General features: G+C 43.5%; 1 protein-coding gene across 1 annotated transcript; it reads left to right on the forward strand.

The window, feature by feature from the left end:
- Positions 1 to 900: 900 nt before the first annotated feature.
- Positions 901 to 17,560, forward strand: LOC134456123 (chemokine XC receptor 1-like). The gene is made up of 3 exons (XM_063207556.1): positions 901 to 1,326; positions 1,821 to 2,201; positions 17,552 to 17,560. Exons 1-3 carry the CDS (start codon positions 901 to 903, stop codon positions 17,558 to 17,560), a joined length of 816 nt encoding a protein of 271 aa, XP_063063626.1.
- Positions 17,561 to 18,501: the final 941 nt, after the last annotated feature.

The following is an 18,501-nucleotide window of genomic DNA, read 5'->3' on the forward strand; positions in this document are numbered from 1 at the left end:
ACATGATGTCTGATCTGCTGAAAGATGCGTCAAATTGCATCAAATTAAATGTGTGCTTTTGTATTGTTTGTTTTGGGGGGTTTGAGCATTTATTGTGACATAACAGTGAAGATGGAGACAGGAAACTACTGATAGAGAGATACGGGTGCAACTTCCTCCAGTCTTCTTCTTCCTGTTACTTGTGGCCTCGGAGTTTAGTCAGTATTTTGTAAAAGCACAATTCAAAAGGTCCTTGGGTGCATCCCAATATGTGACCTTGCCTCCTCCACTTGCCTCCTCCACTTGCTTCTCGTCATGATGACATCACTGACAACAGCATTATATTTCAATATCTTGCAAAAGCTCAATTGTAAAGTCTTTTTCTCATTTGCAATTGGGATGGTGAATGAAAAACAGTCCCTCAAAAGTTGTTGTGGCGAGGCTGACAGCTGGGAAACTTAATCGTTTTCTCCACGGAGGAGGGGCCAGGAGGCGGGATGAGGAGACAAGCACAAGTGGAGGAGGCAAGGACACATATTGGGATGCACCCCTTGTCTCATTGCCAATCACGATGTTGCCTAGGGAAAAGTCTCTCGTAAGTTGCTCTGTTTAGGTTCCCAGCTGGGAAACTTAATTGTTTTCCTCACGGAGGGTGGGCAACAGCTAGGCAAGAGGCCAACTCCAATATGATGCCTATATAAAAGTGGGCATGGCAACGCCCCATAACTTTTGCTTTTTGTGTATTCCACAGGCCTCCTAGACCACCACAGGCTTGCACATGAAAAGATGAGCAACATTGAAGAGTTAATTGATACTACAACATTGGACTACTACAGTGAATACAACCCTGATCTCTCAGAAATACATGATGTCATTGACGAAATACATCCATACGAAATATATCCAGACCTTGAGGTCTGTATGGAACCACCAGATCTCAGCTACTTCTACTACACCATCTTCACCCTAAGCATTCTGGGTAATGGCCTGGTGCTATTCGTGCTCATCAAGTTCGATCGTGCCTGCACTGTTAACAACATCTTAATGTCCAATCTGGTGGCTTCCAATCTGGTCTTCACCTGCACTCTCCCCATCTGGGCTGTCTACCAAGACAGGGAGTGGACTTTTGGCCCTGCTCTGTGCAAGCTGGTTGGTGCGACAACCTACGTGGGGTTCCACAGCTCTGTTCTCTTCCTGACTCTGGTGACCATCCACCGTTACTTGGCTGTGGTTCATGCTGTGGCCATGCATAACCAACAACACAAGAACCGCTACGCTGTGGTGGCTTCAGTTGTGGTGTGGCTCACCTGTGGGCTGGCAGGTGTGGCTCCACTGACACGTTACAAGGTGAGCAGGCATTAAGAGTCCTGTTCATGAAGTTTTGCTGTGAGAAACGGGCTGCTTTTTTAGAGCCTGAGCAGGAAGTTGATTGCTTTGCATAGGAAGTATGGAGTGAATATCATGTGTTAAAAGTCCTAGGATTTTTTTTCAGTCAAGCCACAGGCCCACATTTTTTGTAGTTGTGATTATTTAGAACATCACCTCATCTTAAATATATTAGTCTGTTAAGATTCTCATTCAACCTTGGTGATTTTTTTGTTTGTTTGTGATTATTATTATTTGTGAAAAGATTATTATTACTTAGAATATAATGAATAATATGCAAGGAATAGTTTGTACTGAATATTTTTTCTCTCATAGAGGCTGTGTTAGTTTACAAAGTATGTCAGAGTAGTTCTGAATTTTAAATGATCTTACATATACGAAGTGTTACGGTATCATTTGTGTTTAGCAAAAAAATGATGATTCCACACAGTGACCAGATGTCCCATCTGTTTCAGGTTTCCCAAAACTGGAATTGTGTGGACGACCTGGATCCATCCTGGAAGCCGTTTATCATTTACCTGCACTTCGTGGCCTTCTTCTTACTGCCTCTTGTGGTGGTGGTGTACTGCTATGTGCGGATCATCATCACGGTGGTGTTTGCACGGATGAGTGGCAAGCATCGCACCCTACTCATCGTCTTCATCATCCTAGTCCTCTTCTTCGCCTGCTGGGCACCGCGTAGCATCTTGCAGGTGGTGAATAAACAGTCATTCAGCTGCAGAACCCTGGGCTATACCAGCTACATCACCAAAAAAATCGCTTACCTCTACTTCTGCATTAACCCTGTTTTCTATGTCTTCCTAAAACGCAAGTTCAAGGACTATGTGTGTGGTCTCGTATGCCATTATCTTTCATGTTTGAGGAGCCACGTGTCTGTCTCTGGCGGCCATGAGTCAGTCACAGCCACATTGTAACCACATAGCATCAATAATGTATAGCTGTCAATACTCTTGGTTTCCGCTGGCCTTTGTCCCATATTCCATGACCAGCTTCATGCCCTCAGTATTAAGCTTTTACAGTCTATGATATGGTATGTCATGTCATATGTAATATTTTGTCTACATGTCATTATGGGAAAATATTTCCTGGCAGGATAAACCGGTCTTGTGTCTTACTGAATCCAATCCTACTGTACCAACATGTCCGCACAGTACTGCAGAGACCTCCATCAGAATTAGCACGCAACTACTGTAAACTAGCGTTAGAGTACAGTCTTGAGGTTTCAAATGAGGTTTCAAAATACTAGCATACAGGACGAGGCAAGGCAAGGCAAGTTTATTTATATAGCGCATTTCATACACAGGTGCAACTCAATGTGCTTCACAAAGTTAACAAATGTAAATGAAAGGAAACAGGGAAGAAAGAAGGAAAAAAACATTTAAAACATTAAGATAAAACATAACGTAAAAATAATAATAAAATAAAACATAAACAAACATGAAACCTTGAAAAACATAAAAATAAAAATAATAATAATAAAAAAGAATGATATGTAATTTAAGCTAGGGGAAAGCATCTGAGAACAGCTTTGTCTTGAGTCTAGATTTAAAGCTATCAATAGTGGGTGCATTTTTTACGTCATCTGGAAGCTGGTTCCAAAGCTTTGAAGCATAGAAGCTAAAGGCTGCCTCTCCACACTTTGTTTTGACTTTTGGAATCACCAGCAAATTCTTCTCCGTTGACCTTAGTGACCTGGTCGGTGCATACAGCTGAAACATATCCAGTAGATATGTGGGTCCCATTCCATTTAATGATTTAAACACAAGTAGCATTGCCTTAAAATCAATTCTGTAGAGTAGCATAATAGCCTAACTATTTTCCAATGAGCATTGTACATGCTCTCACAAATTATCTTTTACATGACTACCGTTGGACAGTCCAGTTTAGCTGTTAAGAAGTTTTGACTTAGTAGTATGTGTAGCCGAGGCCATCAAAGCTCCACTGCAAGTGAATTTAATATGCCTTTTCATGTTTGGGAAGCAAGATATGGATTGATTTGCTCTGAATAAAAAAATTAACGATGGACATCTGTGTGTCGCTAAAACAGCATTTACACACACACACACACACACACACACACACACACACACACACACACATACACACACAGAAAGACACACGCCCCAAACCATCTCATGTACAAGATGTTCTGTTTATAATAAGCATGATGGGATTCATTTCCAATATACGGCTACTTGGGGCCCATTAGGCCCATTGCGCTCTTTTCCTGCCACCAACGCCACCGGATAGGCAAATATATTAATGTCTATAACATTAGACCACTCTGTGTGTGTGTGTGTGTGTGTGTGTGTGTGTGTGTGTGTGTGTGTGTGTGTGTGTGTGTGTGTGTGTGTGTGTGTGTGTGTCTCAGTTACTACATGGCTGTTGTATATGATCCATTACCATAATACATATACCAGGCGCGGAGTGGCCATCGGGAGATCGGGGACTTGTCCCGGTGGGCCGCGGCCGCGAAATATATTACAGCAGCCGTAATATTTTCTCCGCCGGCCTCAAAGTGTTTGACCGCACTATGTTCTCAGCCGGCCCCAAAGTGTTTCTTTGTCAAAGCAAAGATTATCTACTTACGACTCAGTTCTTACTTATTTTGTACTGTTGACTCACCAGTATATATACCGTCTACCCGACCGCAATACCTCAGTGACGGTGTCAAACAGTAAATTGGCCACACCCCTTCTCTACTGATAATGTTCATACACCGTAGATCGCGAAAGTTTACTAGATCTTAGTAACATAGTTTCGTTTTCAGTATTTCAAGAACCTGTGATATTTAGATTGGTTACCAAGGAATGGAAATATTAGTAAGTTGTGATTTATTTTCCGATTTCCACATGACTGTTACAGTTTACAGTCTGCCACTCCAGATTCACTTGTTCTTTGGTTATTGACTTGGGTTACGAACAGACTCCACCAAGTGGTAAGGAAGTGAACTGCAGCTAAGCAGGAAAACACGTTGTACATGTTTTGATGACATTGGTTTGTTAGAACTAGCGGTATATCTCCTTACAGTCGAAATAATGTTATATCATACATATATTTATATGTGGCACATTTAGGATGTAGCCTATGTAATGTCTGAAGAAATGGAACAAAATAATTACAACACAAGATTCTGATGTGAGAGCAGTGCTGGGTGTGTAGCCTAAACTGTGGATTAAAATGTAATTGCAAGAAACAAAGACATTTGCTGCGACGAAGACAGTGTTTTAAGGTAGGCCTACACCGTTTGGTTATTAATTTTGTTGACTTATGGTTGTGCTTTGAAATAGCCTAGGTTTGGCTTAGTTGCTGCATGGTGGGTTTATTGCACAATGTAGACAGACTTTTTGTAAGCTATAGCCTACTCTTTTAAAAATCCCCACACTCAAAACTTTGTGCCCGTGCTCATCCTGTCTTCCTTAAACGATATTTCAATAGGCCTACAAACTGTCAAAATGACAGTGGAGTGCACATTTTCATGGAACAGTAGCGTGATGTAGCCTAACCGGCAATGTTCTATGGCGAATGCTTTGGACTGTGATTATGGCTGTGTAGGCCTATTTCATCAAGTGTAGGCTACAGTTCTCCACTTCAGGTTGATATTTTGACAACACTAATGTCCACATGTAGTAGACCTACGACTGCAGATTTCGTGTTTTTTGTCTTTTTGGTTAGGGAACCATGTTGTTCGCGTTGGGTTTTTTTGGGTTTTTTTTGGTGTTGGTGGGGGGGTAAAAAGGGCCGCTAAGGGAAAAATTCTCCCGGTGGGAATACTCTTGCCACTCCGCCCCTGACATATACTGATATACTGAGCATAAGCTGTGGCTTAAACATAGATTTTGCAATAAATGTGTTTGCCACAAGATAGTGTGTTGTGTTGCACTTTACATAAACTGAGGCTTCCAAATGGGAAGCAGGAGAAAGACAATGTCTTTTTTACGACTGCATTGGATCACGTGTCACAGATTATACATCATGTGGTTAATATGTAAGGAGTTACAGGGCAGTAATAGTTTCAGCTAGAAAAGTGTGTGTGCGTGCATGTACCATTTGCAAATGATGCAACTATTGTTATCTACACAAAGACCATAGCTTTCAGCTTTCAAACATGGAGGTGTGGTATTTTTTATAACGAAACATAATATGTCTTATATTAAAAAATAAAATTGTTTCTGTAGCACAGTTCATGTAAAATACCATTTTAGAGAGAAAATAAAATTATGGTTGTTGCAGTACAATGACTAGAGAGTAATGACAATGAAGATGTCTTCAGAGCTGGTGCTTGTGGAAGACTGCCTATACTATTACACTCTGGCTTTTTTTATTCTCCATTAACAACACATTAGCAGTATAGTTAAGCAGTAAGCTATGAGAGGCCGTGGGTTATGCTCGATTGATAACAGGCAAGGGGAGTGGGACACGGCGGGAAGCGGAGTGCCGTAAACGTCCCCTTGACTGTTATCAATAGAGCATAACCCACGGACTCAAGTGGCTTATTGCTTATCTAACAGTGTTACACTTAATCGCTGACCAAATTTCTTAAAAACGCTTTAATAGCCTAATTAATTTGATCCGTGATGTTCAGTTGACAAGTTGAGGAAGTGATTGTGGTTGCCCCGGCAACGTTACTCAGCAAGCGTGCGTTCGTCGCGCTGCTAGTCACACAGACAAAAACAAGGGCCGATAAACATCGCAGGAATGAAACGTCTTTTGCAATCACACTGATACCCCAACCACAGATGGTGCAAAGATGTGCTCTTCTTGCAGACTCCTTTCCCCAACTGCAACATATTCTCATTACCAACGTAGATGCGCTGGGTTTAATTTAGATGCGCATAGAATGTTCAGGTGGGTGGGTGTAGGTTTACGCTCGATTGAACACGGCTATCAGCCAATCAGAATCGAGAACCGGACCGCACAGTGTTAGATCGATATTTCAGGTTTCAGTATCTGCACTGTAATAGTCTGAAGGTTCCTAGATCTCTGAGGAGCGTAAAGGTGCTAGGAAGAACCCTGAGGATCCTTGAAGGACCCTTTAGGGGTTCTTCCACAGTGGCAAACAAAGGGTTTTTCTAAGAACCTTTGGGTTCCTGGCTTCTGTTACCCTGGTGACCCGCACATAATACTTCTCTTCATTTGTGTTCATGGTCTGGCGATGATTCTCTGGGGAGGGTTTAGTCGTCCTCCAGGCGGCCAGACAATAAGTGAAAGATTGGGTGAAAGCTGTCCAATCGTTTTAAACCAGAATTGAGTGAAATCCTCCCACCCCTACAATCGCGTCAGGTCAAAGAACCTCTAGAGCAGTGTTTCTCAAAGTGGGGCGCAAACCCCCCTGGGGGGGTGCGGAGGCATTTCAGGGGGGGGCGTGTGACATCTAATTTTGGGGTTTTCCCCCCAAGGAAATGAATTCCTGTCTCACCAATAAGTCAAGAAGTTTAAAGCCCTCACCAACATTATATGATTAATTGTCATGAATTTGAATAGCATAGGAAATGAACACTACATCTGCATTCGACTACATTCCCTCTTTGTTTAATATCACCAGTACCTTTCCTTTGATTCTGCGCACCGATCGCAAAATCAGTCGAATAGGCTACTGCTGTTGCTTGGGGGGGCTCGGAAGCATTCAGACCCTCTGAAGGGGGAAATGATGGAAAAAGTTTGAGAACCACTGCTCTAGAGTTTCTCACCTCAGGGGACGTTAGAGAGCCCTCAGGGGGCATTGAGAAAGAGAGGGCTGAGAGAGGGGGGGCATGCATTCAGTCTCAAATGGTGAGGATTAATCTATATCACTTTTAATACTAAGTGGGACGTGTACAGGCTTATGAATAGATCAAGGGGGCGTTGGTAGCCTCATGATGAGGTCAAGGGGGCATTTGCTCAAAAAGGTTGAGAACCACTAGCCTGGTTCCTACCAGACCTTTGTGTGTGTGCTCTGGAGCTCACGAAGATGTGCGGAACTATACAGGTCGGGCAAGAGCCAGGCAAGAGAACCACTGGTTTACAAACTGAAGTTTCTTCAGGGAACTTTTACATTTTACAGTGTTTGGGTGACGGGAGGGGTGGGCCTGTGGCTGGTTGGAGATGAGAGGGCGAAACAGAAAGAATCTCTCTGAACAACATTCATGCCAAACCACACCAATGCGATTTAGCGATTTCAGAACGCCTATGGTGCCTGCAGGGCTGGCTTGTTTATATATGACGCACACACATGAACACACACACACACATGCACAGGAACAGGCTCACACAGACACACACAGGAACAAGCATGTGTAGATAGAGGGAGAGAGAGAGAGAGAGAGATAGAGAGAGAGCAAGAGGATGACACACACACACACACACACACACACACACACACACACACACACACACAGCAGGCAGCTCTCTGGACACCTGAGCTCTCTGGACACCCCTCTGGACTCGGATAAGGGGTCTTACACACCAAGGCGGTAAAGCGTCGCGGAACGGCAGCGTCTTTTACCGGCGTCGGTGAAAATACATTGAAACCTATCTGTCCTTACACACCAACCGGCGGTAGTCGAGCGTCAGCGGCGCGGGAGCCGGCTCCACGCCGCGCTGCATTTGGAAAATAGAACTCGAGCGTATTTTTCACGCCGGCGACCGGCGATGTCTCATTCAAATGAATGGCAAAGTAGCACGCTAGCTTTAGCTGTGGGGAGGGTTTTGAACAGGACTGGCCGCGCACGCCGACGCTGTCAGTGTGCAAGGCAGAGAAAACCACGCCGGCCAAAACTAAGCAGAAAGACCGCGTTCGTCCTGCGACCGTTCCGTTCCGCCTTGGTATGTTTTGGCCCTAAGGCTCGTTGTGCAGTCTCCTTCTGCCCCCTGGCAAACTCACTACTCCTTGTCAGCAGGCCAACTTGCTCTCCATTCTTTCCTCTCTTCCTCTCCCTCCTCTCTGCTCCTCCTCCCTCTATACCTCCTTCCTCCTCCCTGCTCATCCTTTTCATCAGGCGATGAAGGAGTTTCAGATGCAAATGCCATGTATTTTTAGATGCGTCCTAGCATCCGTCCGTCCACCCGTCTGTCTGTCCGTCTGGACATGATCTTCGCAGCTTTATTTCGCGTTTCTCTCTTCATATTTGTGCTTTTCGTCTATTACCTATATCCCTACAAGGAAACAATGGATGAATTGGGCATGCGTTTCTGCCAGTACTCCTGAATAAGCAAAAAGTGGACGCATATTTGTCCGCCTGTCGGACTTGTTAAATAATATTTCCAAGTACCACAATTCAAGGCATTTCTAAATAATACAGACCATTTCTGGATATCCTTGACAAATACATGTGCTTCTAAGAATACTTCTTCGTCTCTTTCTCAGTAGGCTTACGTGACACTTAATCACTGTCCTGTCCATCTTCTCTCTCCTTTCACCTCATCCCTTACTCCCTCCCTTCCTCCTCCCACATTCTCAGCAGGCTTAACAATGTCACAATCTACTGTGCCCAGACAGGCAGACAAGAAGACGTGAAGACAGACAGGTAGGCAGGGGAATTACAATACCTGGCCCATCCCCCTCAAGCAGCCATGTAAAAATCAGGTGACAATATTTAAGAGTATTTATTACAACACTATGGAGAGTCAAAGTACTCTAACTGTTAAAAGCCAAACGTTTGTGTAAGGTTCTGTTGGCGGTAAGTGCAATTCCAGCTTTACAACTCTTCATATTTACACAACACTGGGTAGATTTAACACTGAAAATGCTAAACTGACCAAAAGAGTAAAATTAACACTGTTTCAGATAACGTATTGCCGCTATCAAAAACAGAGTTCATTTCAACACTTTGAGTTATATGAACATCGTATTTTTGCTGTGTAAGTTCCTCTTTCCACCACGCACATATGCTTCTCCTTATCGGTAGCTGAATTGCTTTAGCAATTTTTGCAATTGCTTCCTCTCTTTTTGTTTGCTCTGGCCTGACAGGAAAACTAGAGTGTAGCACAAAAAAACACCCACAAACACTAACATTCAAACAATAGACAGTGGTGGGCAACCTGTATTAATTAGGTATCCTGTGCCACATACACCAAATGACCTGGTACCTGTCCAATTCATCCAGGTGATTGACTAAATGAACGATCACATGGTTGAATTGGACAGGTAAAACCAGGTCATTTGGAATATGTGGCACTGCATTGTAAACCAATATAGGATGCCCATGTCATTGACATGCACAGTTCAAACTGCTGGTCATGGCCAGTGCAGCAACCCAATGCAAAGCTCTCTTATAGGACTCGCTATTCACATTCAAAAATAAAAAAAATCTTGTTGCGCATAAGACGAAGAAGAAGAAAGCCCAACTGAGAAACTCCAACTGCCGTTGTCATTGTGACGCAGCACTCCACAGCACACAAGTGTTCACTGCACACTGCACACACAATTTGCATGTATGCCTCATCTGTTCAAGGGGGCAGCCCCCAATGGCGCCCAAAAGGGAACAGTACGGCGGGATGGTACCATGCTAATCTCAGTCTTGGAAGAGGATGGGGGAGAGAACTGGTTGATTACCAGGCTGGCGGATCGGGAGCCGAACCAGCAACCTTTGGGCTACAAGTCTGACGGAACGGATTTTGTGTCCTTAAATATGATCTGTGATGGTGCTATAATAGATTAACCATGCACGCAAAAATATGTTCTGCCACTAGGCGGTCTATTTTACAAGGCTTCTCTCCCTTCCTTCTCCAATATTTCACCATCACTCCTACTCCTACTACTACTACACTCTTTCAACATAAATACTGCTCTCTATTCTTTGCACAAAAAAGAGGAATTGGAAGTGTGTGTGTGTGTGTGTGTGTGTGTGTGTGTGTGTGTGTGTGTGTGTGTGTGTGTGTGTGTGTGTGTGTGTGTGTGTGTGTGTGTGTGTGTTTGTTTGTGTGTGTAACTGTCCTGACTCAGCCACGGTTGGGCAGTGATACACATGCACACGCGCGCACACACACACACACACACACACACACACACACACACACACACACACACACACACACACACACATTGAAACACAGGGCATTGTCACACTGACATGTGTCACTGAGTCTTTTGGGGAAGGGGAGCTAGGGAGGCACTGGGAGAGAGAGGGAACTGGATTCAACCGGTTTGGTTCTTGAAAAAGATAAAAGCATGAAAAAATAAAAACATATACATTTTGTCCCTCTGCAATCCCGTCCATACTTAGTTCCGCAGCTCACTGGGAAATTGGCTTGATGTAGCTGCACTACATGTGCCACCAGTCAACACAGGACACTGTCCATTTAATGTAGATGTGCTGCAGAAACGTAGAATATGGAATTGCTGTGGTCTAATGGTTAGGTTGCCAGTTCGAATTCTGTTCATGCCATCATTCATTCATTCGAATCCTAGCATGTGTGTCCCGTGCATGTCTTTCCATGTTTGCATGCACTGCACACAGTCTGATTGGCTGCAAGCCTGCAAAGTTCAATAGTTCGGTGGAGTCAACTGAGCCGACGGATACCAACAGACCAACAATGCATTTCGCGTCTGCACCATGTAAGGTCAACGGGATCCATTGGCGTACTGAACCAGTGTGAACGAATGGAAACCTGTGACTGCAGTATCACCAAATCAGGGTGTGATAAGGACCCAGTGTGGTTGGCACTGGTTGGTGTTTTTAGATACTAAACCCCAGTTTAAAATAAAGGGGTTTTAATTCAATTATACCTAATACTCATTTGGTATTTCTCCAAATGAAGTGTCCTAGCCTTGCTAGGATGAGTAACGCCCATTTTTCCACTTAGTAATTACACTTAGAGTTATTGGATACTCAGGTGAAATCCAACGAAAATGTACGTTACTCATCACTTCACTTTGAAATACCTTGTCTCTATGTAAGAGTTGCCTGAAGTAGGCCCACCCAAAACAGTGAATGACAATACTGTACACTGAGAGGTGTCAGCTCTGAATGTTAGCATTTGACACTTGCAGAAGTGGTGCACATTACATTTGTGTTAAACCTTGACTAACTGATGGGCTCAGGAAACTGCCATTGGCTGGAGACCGTGTCTGAAAGGGCAGCAATTCTTAGCGCAGTGAACTGATGGATGTCCCAATGGGAAATGGCACACCACAACATACAGTGCACACAAAGAAACTGAAATTTTGCCTTCGCCTGTGCCAAGGGCTGGCAAACAGGCACTCCAAATTAGCAGTCTGGAAAGTGGCATGCACAGCGTAGGCATACCTAAATTATGGAGGGGGGTGAGGGAGAATCACTCCCCCCACCCACCTTCACAGGTGAGGAATGCATGCTATTTCGTTGTGTGCAGTGTGCACTTGTATGCTGTGTCACAATGACAATGGGAGTTGAAGTTTCCCAGGTGGGCTTTCACTTTCTTTCACCTACCAGTTTCAAGAATCAAACTAGAAAAACTTTGACTTTGAAAATTGATTTTTTCATCTGTGAACAATGCTTATCTACATACTGCATTTGTAATGTGTTGTACTCCTGCCATCTGCACTTCTGATAAGATGCGAAACTGCATTTAGTTGTCCTGTAGAGTAATGACAATAAAGTTGAATCTAGTCTAATCTGATCTAATGTAATCTACTCACTTGCCCATGATTGAGCAAGACACTGAATCCCATGTTATCCAGGGCCTGTAACCAATGCCCTGTTCATAAAGAAGTTGATTCAGATAAACACTGAAGTGTCATGGAACTCCCATACTGCATATAGTTCTAATCGTTTCGATCTGAAAAACAATCTCACTTGTGATTCAACATGATCTCCAAAAATTCCGTGCTCCTGGACACGGATGTTAAGGGCACAAAATCTGTGTCCAGGAGCACGGATTTTGCCAAAATTCCGTGCTCCTGGACACGGAATTGTTTTCCGTGCTCCTGGACACGGAATTGTTTTCCGTGATGGACACAGAGAAGTGCTCTCTCTATAGGCTACTCCCACAGCTCTATGTTTCCACAGTCTTGTGTTTTCTCAGGATTTGTCTAATTTCAAATATTTTTTCTAAAAAAAAACATTTCCTACTGACAGGTTGGGGTTAGGGATTGTTTTGGTCTGGGCACAGCTATTTTTCTTTCATTCATTATGGGCGGAATTCTCCCACCCGCTTAAGTCAAAAAAAGCGCTTAACAGCGCCTCCGCGGTTACTCAAGTCTGTGATTAAGCGGGGTTTACGCGCGATTTTACCAGTTGCGCACTTTGGGTGGGGCCAGGCCAAAATCAGGGAGTTTCGCATGTAAATGAATCCTAAGCGTATTCTCCCGTGCACTTAAGCGCGTTTGCCTTTACGCGCATCAAAGGGCTGTAGTAAGGTCAAGCGCCACTATGAGGTAAAATGTAATATTGCATTTGATGCTCGCTTGGCTCGCATTTTGAACATGTTACACGGTATGCTTTGTTGATGTTCCTTACCGTCAGCGTGAGTTCAAATCGAAATTCATTCACAGTTCCACTACATAAACATCCTACATTAATAGTGACAAAATATTACCAGCTGCCCAGAGCATGTTCTGATATCGGTGAACTTACAAACAAAAGCAGGTAATTAATTAATCAGTATGAGGATCATCATGTTGTCTCCACGGACGGTAACCAAAACCAAAAACACCTCGTTGCACCATGCACAAGTAGGCTAAAGGCACGTCAGACAGACTAAAGCCCGCTGTTCCAGTCATCCTAACAGCCACCCAAAGTAGGCTATGCCTATTCAAAACAACCTTCACCATTTTCGGGGTGATAATGTTGTAGCCACGACGTTAAGTAAAGGGTTTTTATTGCAACTCCTCCACTTTTGTGATTTATTGGAACTCGTGCATATGTGCATGTAACCTATTAAACTTTCTGAACTGATGCCCGACATACAAAACCGCCACAAACTGAGGTAGGCTACTACAGGTTGTTCTATCTGTTTTTGTAAGGCAGAAAATATTTCCTGAATGTCATTACAGCTAAACGTAAAAATGTTGGCCTACATATCAGATCATGTCTTTGGCTTTTCGCTTCTGGTCTCTTTTACACCCCACAGCTGCGCGTGTAAGCCCTGGCTTGGCATTGCATGCCCATGTCCAATTAATTCCCATGTCTGCGACAGAATAATAATGTCTCCGTTTTTTCATTACGATCGATTTCCTTGTTCATTCTTCAGCATGCATGTAGCCTAAGTGTAATATGCTGACGGACAGCTGAGATCCACATATGTCCAATTATTTTAATGTCACGTTGCTGTACAGAGAAGCGGAGAAACACTTTTAAAAGTGCAAATGCCCTACTATGTGTTTGTTTAACTGTGGGAATGATCGGCATTTTAAATCACTTTTTGATTTCTAGAATTGTCCAGGCAACATGCCAAACTCCATTTTTAACAAAACGTTTCATCATGTTTATTATTTCAATCAACCTGTTGCGCACCAAAACGCTCAGCTGAGTTCCCGCCAAAGGGACACATCGCGTTTCCATCTCATTATATCACCTCCAATACTTGCCTTGTGCGTGTGAAAAGGAGCGGAGGTTAGATTTTGAAACGCTTTTGCAAGAGGACTTTTGCCACGTGGTTTTAAATTCAAAGTTAAAGTTCAGTGTTGGATCTCAATGGACTGCCGAGGTTTTCACATGGTTGATCTGAAAATACATGCTCCATAGTTTCTTTGTAGCCACAACTGATGAACTTGGCGGAGACTCATCCCCCCATTTAGCATATATCACGCCTATGTTGGGCTACGCGCTGTTTTTCTGAGTTAAGCGCGAGGGGTGTGGCGACGTTTCAGAGGGGAGAATACGCGCAAGATAAGACCGCGTAAAATATGCGTGCGTAAAACCGACTTAAGTGGAGACGGGAGAATTCCGCCCTATATGAATTTGATGAGCCCTATCTCAAGCCTTTCGTAAAGTCTTCACGAAAAAAATTGAATAATCTTCGTGGTGCATTCACGTTGCCTTTCGTAAAGTCTTCAAGAAAATAATAGATTAATTTTCACGCTCCCTATTCACTTGAATTGCCCCACTGCTGCTATGATTATCCAAACGTCTGCAGGGGCGGGGAGAGGGTGCTGACAGAACACTGCTGATACACTCGGGACTCACTAATTCGACGCCCTTTCGGTACTTACGCCTTATGTCCCCTAAACCTAAACCTAACCCTAACCTTAACCCTAAACCTAACCCTAACCCTAACCTTAACCCTAAACTTAACCCTAAACCTAAACCTAACCGAAAGTCGGGCAATTCAAGTGAATAGGCAGCGTGAAAATTAATCTATTATTTTCGTGAAGACTTTACGAAAGGCGGGCAATAACGTGAATGCACCACAAAAATTACTCTATTTTTTTCGTGAAAACTTCACGAAATGAGTGAGATACGGTTGATTTGATAGCCTAGCAACCAACTGGAAAAGATATTTCTCAAAAATATGTCTTTAATGACAGGTTAAGGTTAGGGAATGTTTTGGTCAGGGCACAACTTAAATTGCTATAGCATTATTTTGTTTAGGATTAGCATTTGGTATGTATTTTCTAATGATAGAGTTACACAGCTGTGGTAATAGCCTATAGAAAGCACTTCCGTGTGCCCATCACGGAAAACAATTCTGTGTCCAGGAGCACAGAAAACAATTCCGTGTCCAGGAGCACGGAATTTTGGCAAAATCCGTGCTCCTGGACACGGATTTCGTGACCTTAACATTCGTGTCCAGGAGCACGGAATTTTTGGAGATCAGGCTGTGCGATTAGGTCTGGTGTTAACCAGGCAATGGGTGTACAGGGCTGGGATGGATAGTCTGTCATGCAAATCCCCCCAGTCCTTTTTTGATTTTATCATTTAAAACTCAGATGAAACTTATCGTTCTCTGTTTGGTTCTCTTTCTGCATTCCCAGAAGCCTGGATTGCTATTGTGCAATTGCTGTCTGGTTTAAAGGAACAGACCACCCTTTTTTGATTTTCACATATTTGCAGTATTTCCCAGCATTATTCGTGAATGTGCATATCATTTTCTTCTCAGTGTTTTCAGTTCTTAGATTCATTGGATCAGAATTATTAGCATAGCTTAGCATAATCACTGGAAGTAACTGGTATCTTTAGCATCAAGTCACAAGTGATCACTGGACAGAATTAAACTGCTGTTTTACACTCTTGGGAATTTTACATTAATTTAGAAATGGTTTATGTTAATACATTTATACATGTATTATTGAAAATATATAATGTGATAAAAGTGTAACCTTTCGTTAGGAGTTTATTGGTTATACTTTGGTATCTTGTTATTCTCGCTCTCTCCCTCTCCCTTGCTCATTGATTTATGTGACGTCTCAGAGACATCTCTCCCCTCCCAGTCTGTCCCAGACCACTTTGCTGAACTTTGTTTAGGCTATGGAAGCTATCAATCACAGACCAGACGCCACTAAGTGCCCACGGAGACGAGACCATATATGTCACTATTCTATAGTTTTACATATTCATGATAGGAAAGATGACGTCATGGACTGGGGGGACTGGGACTGTTTTAAATAAGTTTGTTTCTGTATTACACTTCAGGACTTGCTGGGTATCTCCCCACGCAGTAACTCCTCCGGCCGTTAAAACAATAAAATCTGCTCGCAGATTTTAAATGCTACCTCTGTTTCCTGTGTGTTCTTTCAGGTCAATTTGATAAGGTAATACAGTGGAATTGTTAAAGTGATAATGTGAAATTATTCACATGTTTTGATAATGTGAAATTATTCACAGTTTATAAGTGCATTTGAGGATGTTTTATTTTGTACCATAGACTTGCATTAGTATGCCTAATTTGGCTATACTGTTAAACGGGGCAATGCAAGCACATAGACGAAAATGATATGCACATTCATGAATAATGCATGGAAATACTGCACATATGTGAAAATCAAAAAAGGGTGGTCTGTTCCTTTAAGACAGGCTCCTGAGAAGAGGGAGTTATGAAACATTTTCTCTCTTACGTCCTTGAAGAAACAAACAGATAATTTTAATACAGTTGTCTCAAATCTCATGAGCCTGAATGTTGCGTTTACAGCTCCAGGCGCCAGGGCCAATGTTGCGCAACGCAACATCAGGCATCAATGGGTTAATAGACCTGTCGAATTAATGCCAGTATTAAAGTTCCATGCACCTTGATGTGTAGTGGCACCCCGTATTGAACAGTCTCTATTTGCAAAAACAAGTTTGATGTGTACCCACCCTCTAAGCCAGTTTCATGTGGCAACTTCCTTTTTTTGCAATCTCTTCATGCAGCTGCCCATATTTCTTTCTCTGTCTCTCTCCTTATCTATCTTCACTTCCCTTTTCTCCCTCCCTTTCTCCTTATTTTTCTCCCCTCCATCTCTCTCTCTAACTGTCTGTCCACTTCTGTTTTCCTACACCCCTCTGCTCCATCTCTCTTTCACGCTCCTTCTGTCTGCCTGTAGCTCTGTCTCCATCTTTCCTACTGTCCTTCTCCCTCTCGTTATTCCTCTTTCCATCTCTCTCTTTCTCTCTGTGTTCCCCGTTTCCTTCCCCCTTCTACCTTCCTTCATTTCTCTATCCTCCTACAGTTTTATCCCTCTCTTTATCATTGTTTCCTTCCTTACATCTCTCTCTTTCTCTGTGTGTCCCCTGTTTCCTCCCTTCTCTTCCTGACATCCCCCCCACCCCCTCTCTCCCTCTCTCTTCCTCCAGTCTTCAGCACAGGCTGCAGAGTAAGCATCCTTCAGGCTGTAAAAGCAATTTCCAGGTGGATGTTCCAGACAGAGGAGTTGCCCACCATGCTGAGGTTTCATGTGCACGTCGGCATATTTCGGGGGCCTCTCACCTGACGGGCGGCTGTTGCCTAGCGCAGTGGTGCTCCATCTCCTGGCAGCATGCTGGTGCTGAGGCTGAAGCTGATGTGGGCATGAAGAGAAGAACAGCTTTGTCACTTTGTCGCTCATGGTTAAAGGAAGACATTTGTCTGTGACTGGGACTTATTATTTTGTGCGAGTGTGAGCACATTCACCGAGTCCAGGGATCGTGTGTGTGTGTGTGTGTGTGTGTGTGTGTGTGTGTGCGTGCGTGCGTGTGCATGCATGCGTGTGTGTCTTTCCTGCAGTGGAGGGAAAATGGATTTTTTAATCCAACTTTGTGTGGGGCACAGTGTCCTCATTGCATTTCAGTTTTTTCCCCTCACCTTTTCTTCTGTCTTGTTTTTTTCCCATCAGCCTCTGTGACGGTTAGACAGTAGGCCTACTTCCTCCATCTTGTGGGAGTAATGACCACAAGCCTGCTGTCTCATCCCAGGGAGGACCTGGCTATCGTCAAGGGGCCATTGGGAAACCAGCGAGGTGTCGACACTGGAGGACTGGTGTACTCCTGTACAGTCAGCGTGACTGTAAGGAGGTCATGGTGAATGCGTCACAGCACACACATTGCACACATCTCTGCACGTACACACTTATCGTGGGATCACAAGCATGTGTTTGTTCTCTCGTGCCTGTTGTTTTCCCATTCATTTGTCATTGATTGGCGTTCCTTGTTGCCATACTAACGGTGCCCGTCCATTCATCAGTTTGACGCAAGCTGTACCAACGCACTCAATTCATTTTCAATGAATATGTTCTGTCCAAAACAACTTTCTTTTCAGGACCTTTTAATAGTCTAATTTCTGCGTGGAAGGGGACAAAAATAGAAGTGTACCCAACTGTACTCAGTCTACCCTAGTAGCAGTGCGTCGACACTGGGGTATCCAATATGTCGAGCTGCGATAACGTACCGTTATAATGGATGGCCGGCCTAAATCGTGGCTCTACTAAACAGTAGCTCTGTTGTGCATGGTATGGAGTGTCATGACTCCATTAAAAACTATTCCACTTATTTTACAGACCTAATAAGTGCTCCTTGTGTGGCCATGCCTGATCTGCTGTTGTGGTAGCACCTCTGTCAGACAGGCCTATCATTTAACCATGATGGACACATATGTGTAACCAAGACGTGAATGCTCTGGTGCATTGTGTGAGATTCAGATGGAAACGTTTCAGTCTTTAAAGGGACACTGTGTGAGATTTTTAGTTGTTTATTTCCAGAATTCATGCTGCCCATTCACTAATGTGACCTTTTTCATGAATACTTACCACCAGCATCAAATTCTAAGTATTCATTATGACCTTGCGTG

Source organism: Engraulis encrasicolus, chromosome 9 (assembly GCF_034702125.1).
Source record: "Engraulis encrasicolus isolate BLACKSEA-1 chromosome 9, IST_EnEncr_1.0, whole genome shotgun sequence".
Lineage (NCBI taxonomy): Eukaryota > Metazoa > Chordata > Actinopteri > Clupeiformes > Engraulidae > Engraulis > Engraulis encrasicolus.

What these genes read in the sequence shown, in the direction of transcription:
- LOC134456123 (XM_063207556.1), top strand. Translation starts at nt 901, where the DNA reads ATGGAACCACCAGATCTCAGCTACTTCTACTACACCATCTTCACCCTA. An exon ending in CTCCACTGACACGTTACAAG is followed by an intron (nt 1,327 to 1,820) that starts GTGAGCAGGCAT and finishes CATCTGTTTCAG; the next exon opens with GTTTCCCAAAACTGGAATTG.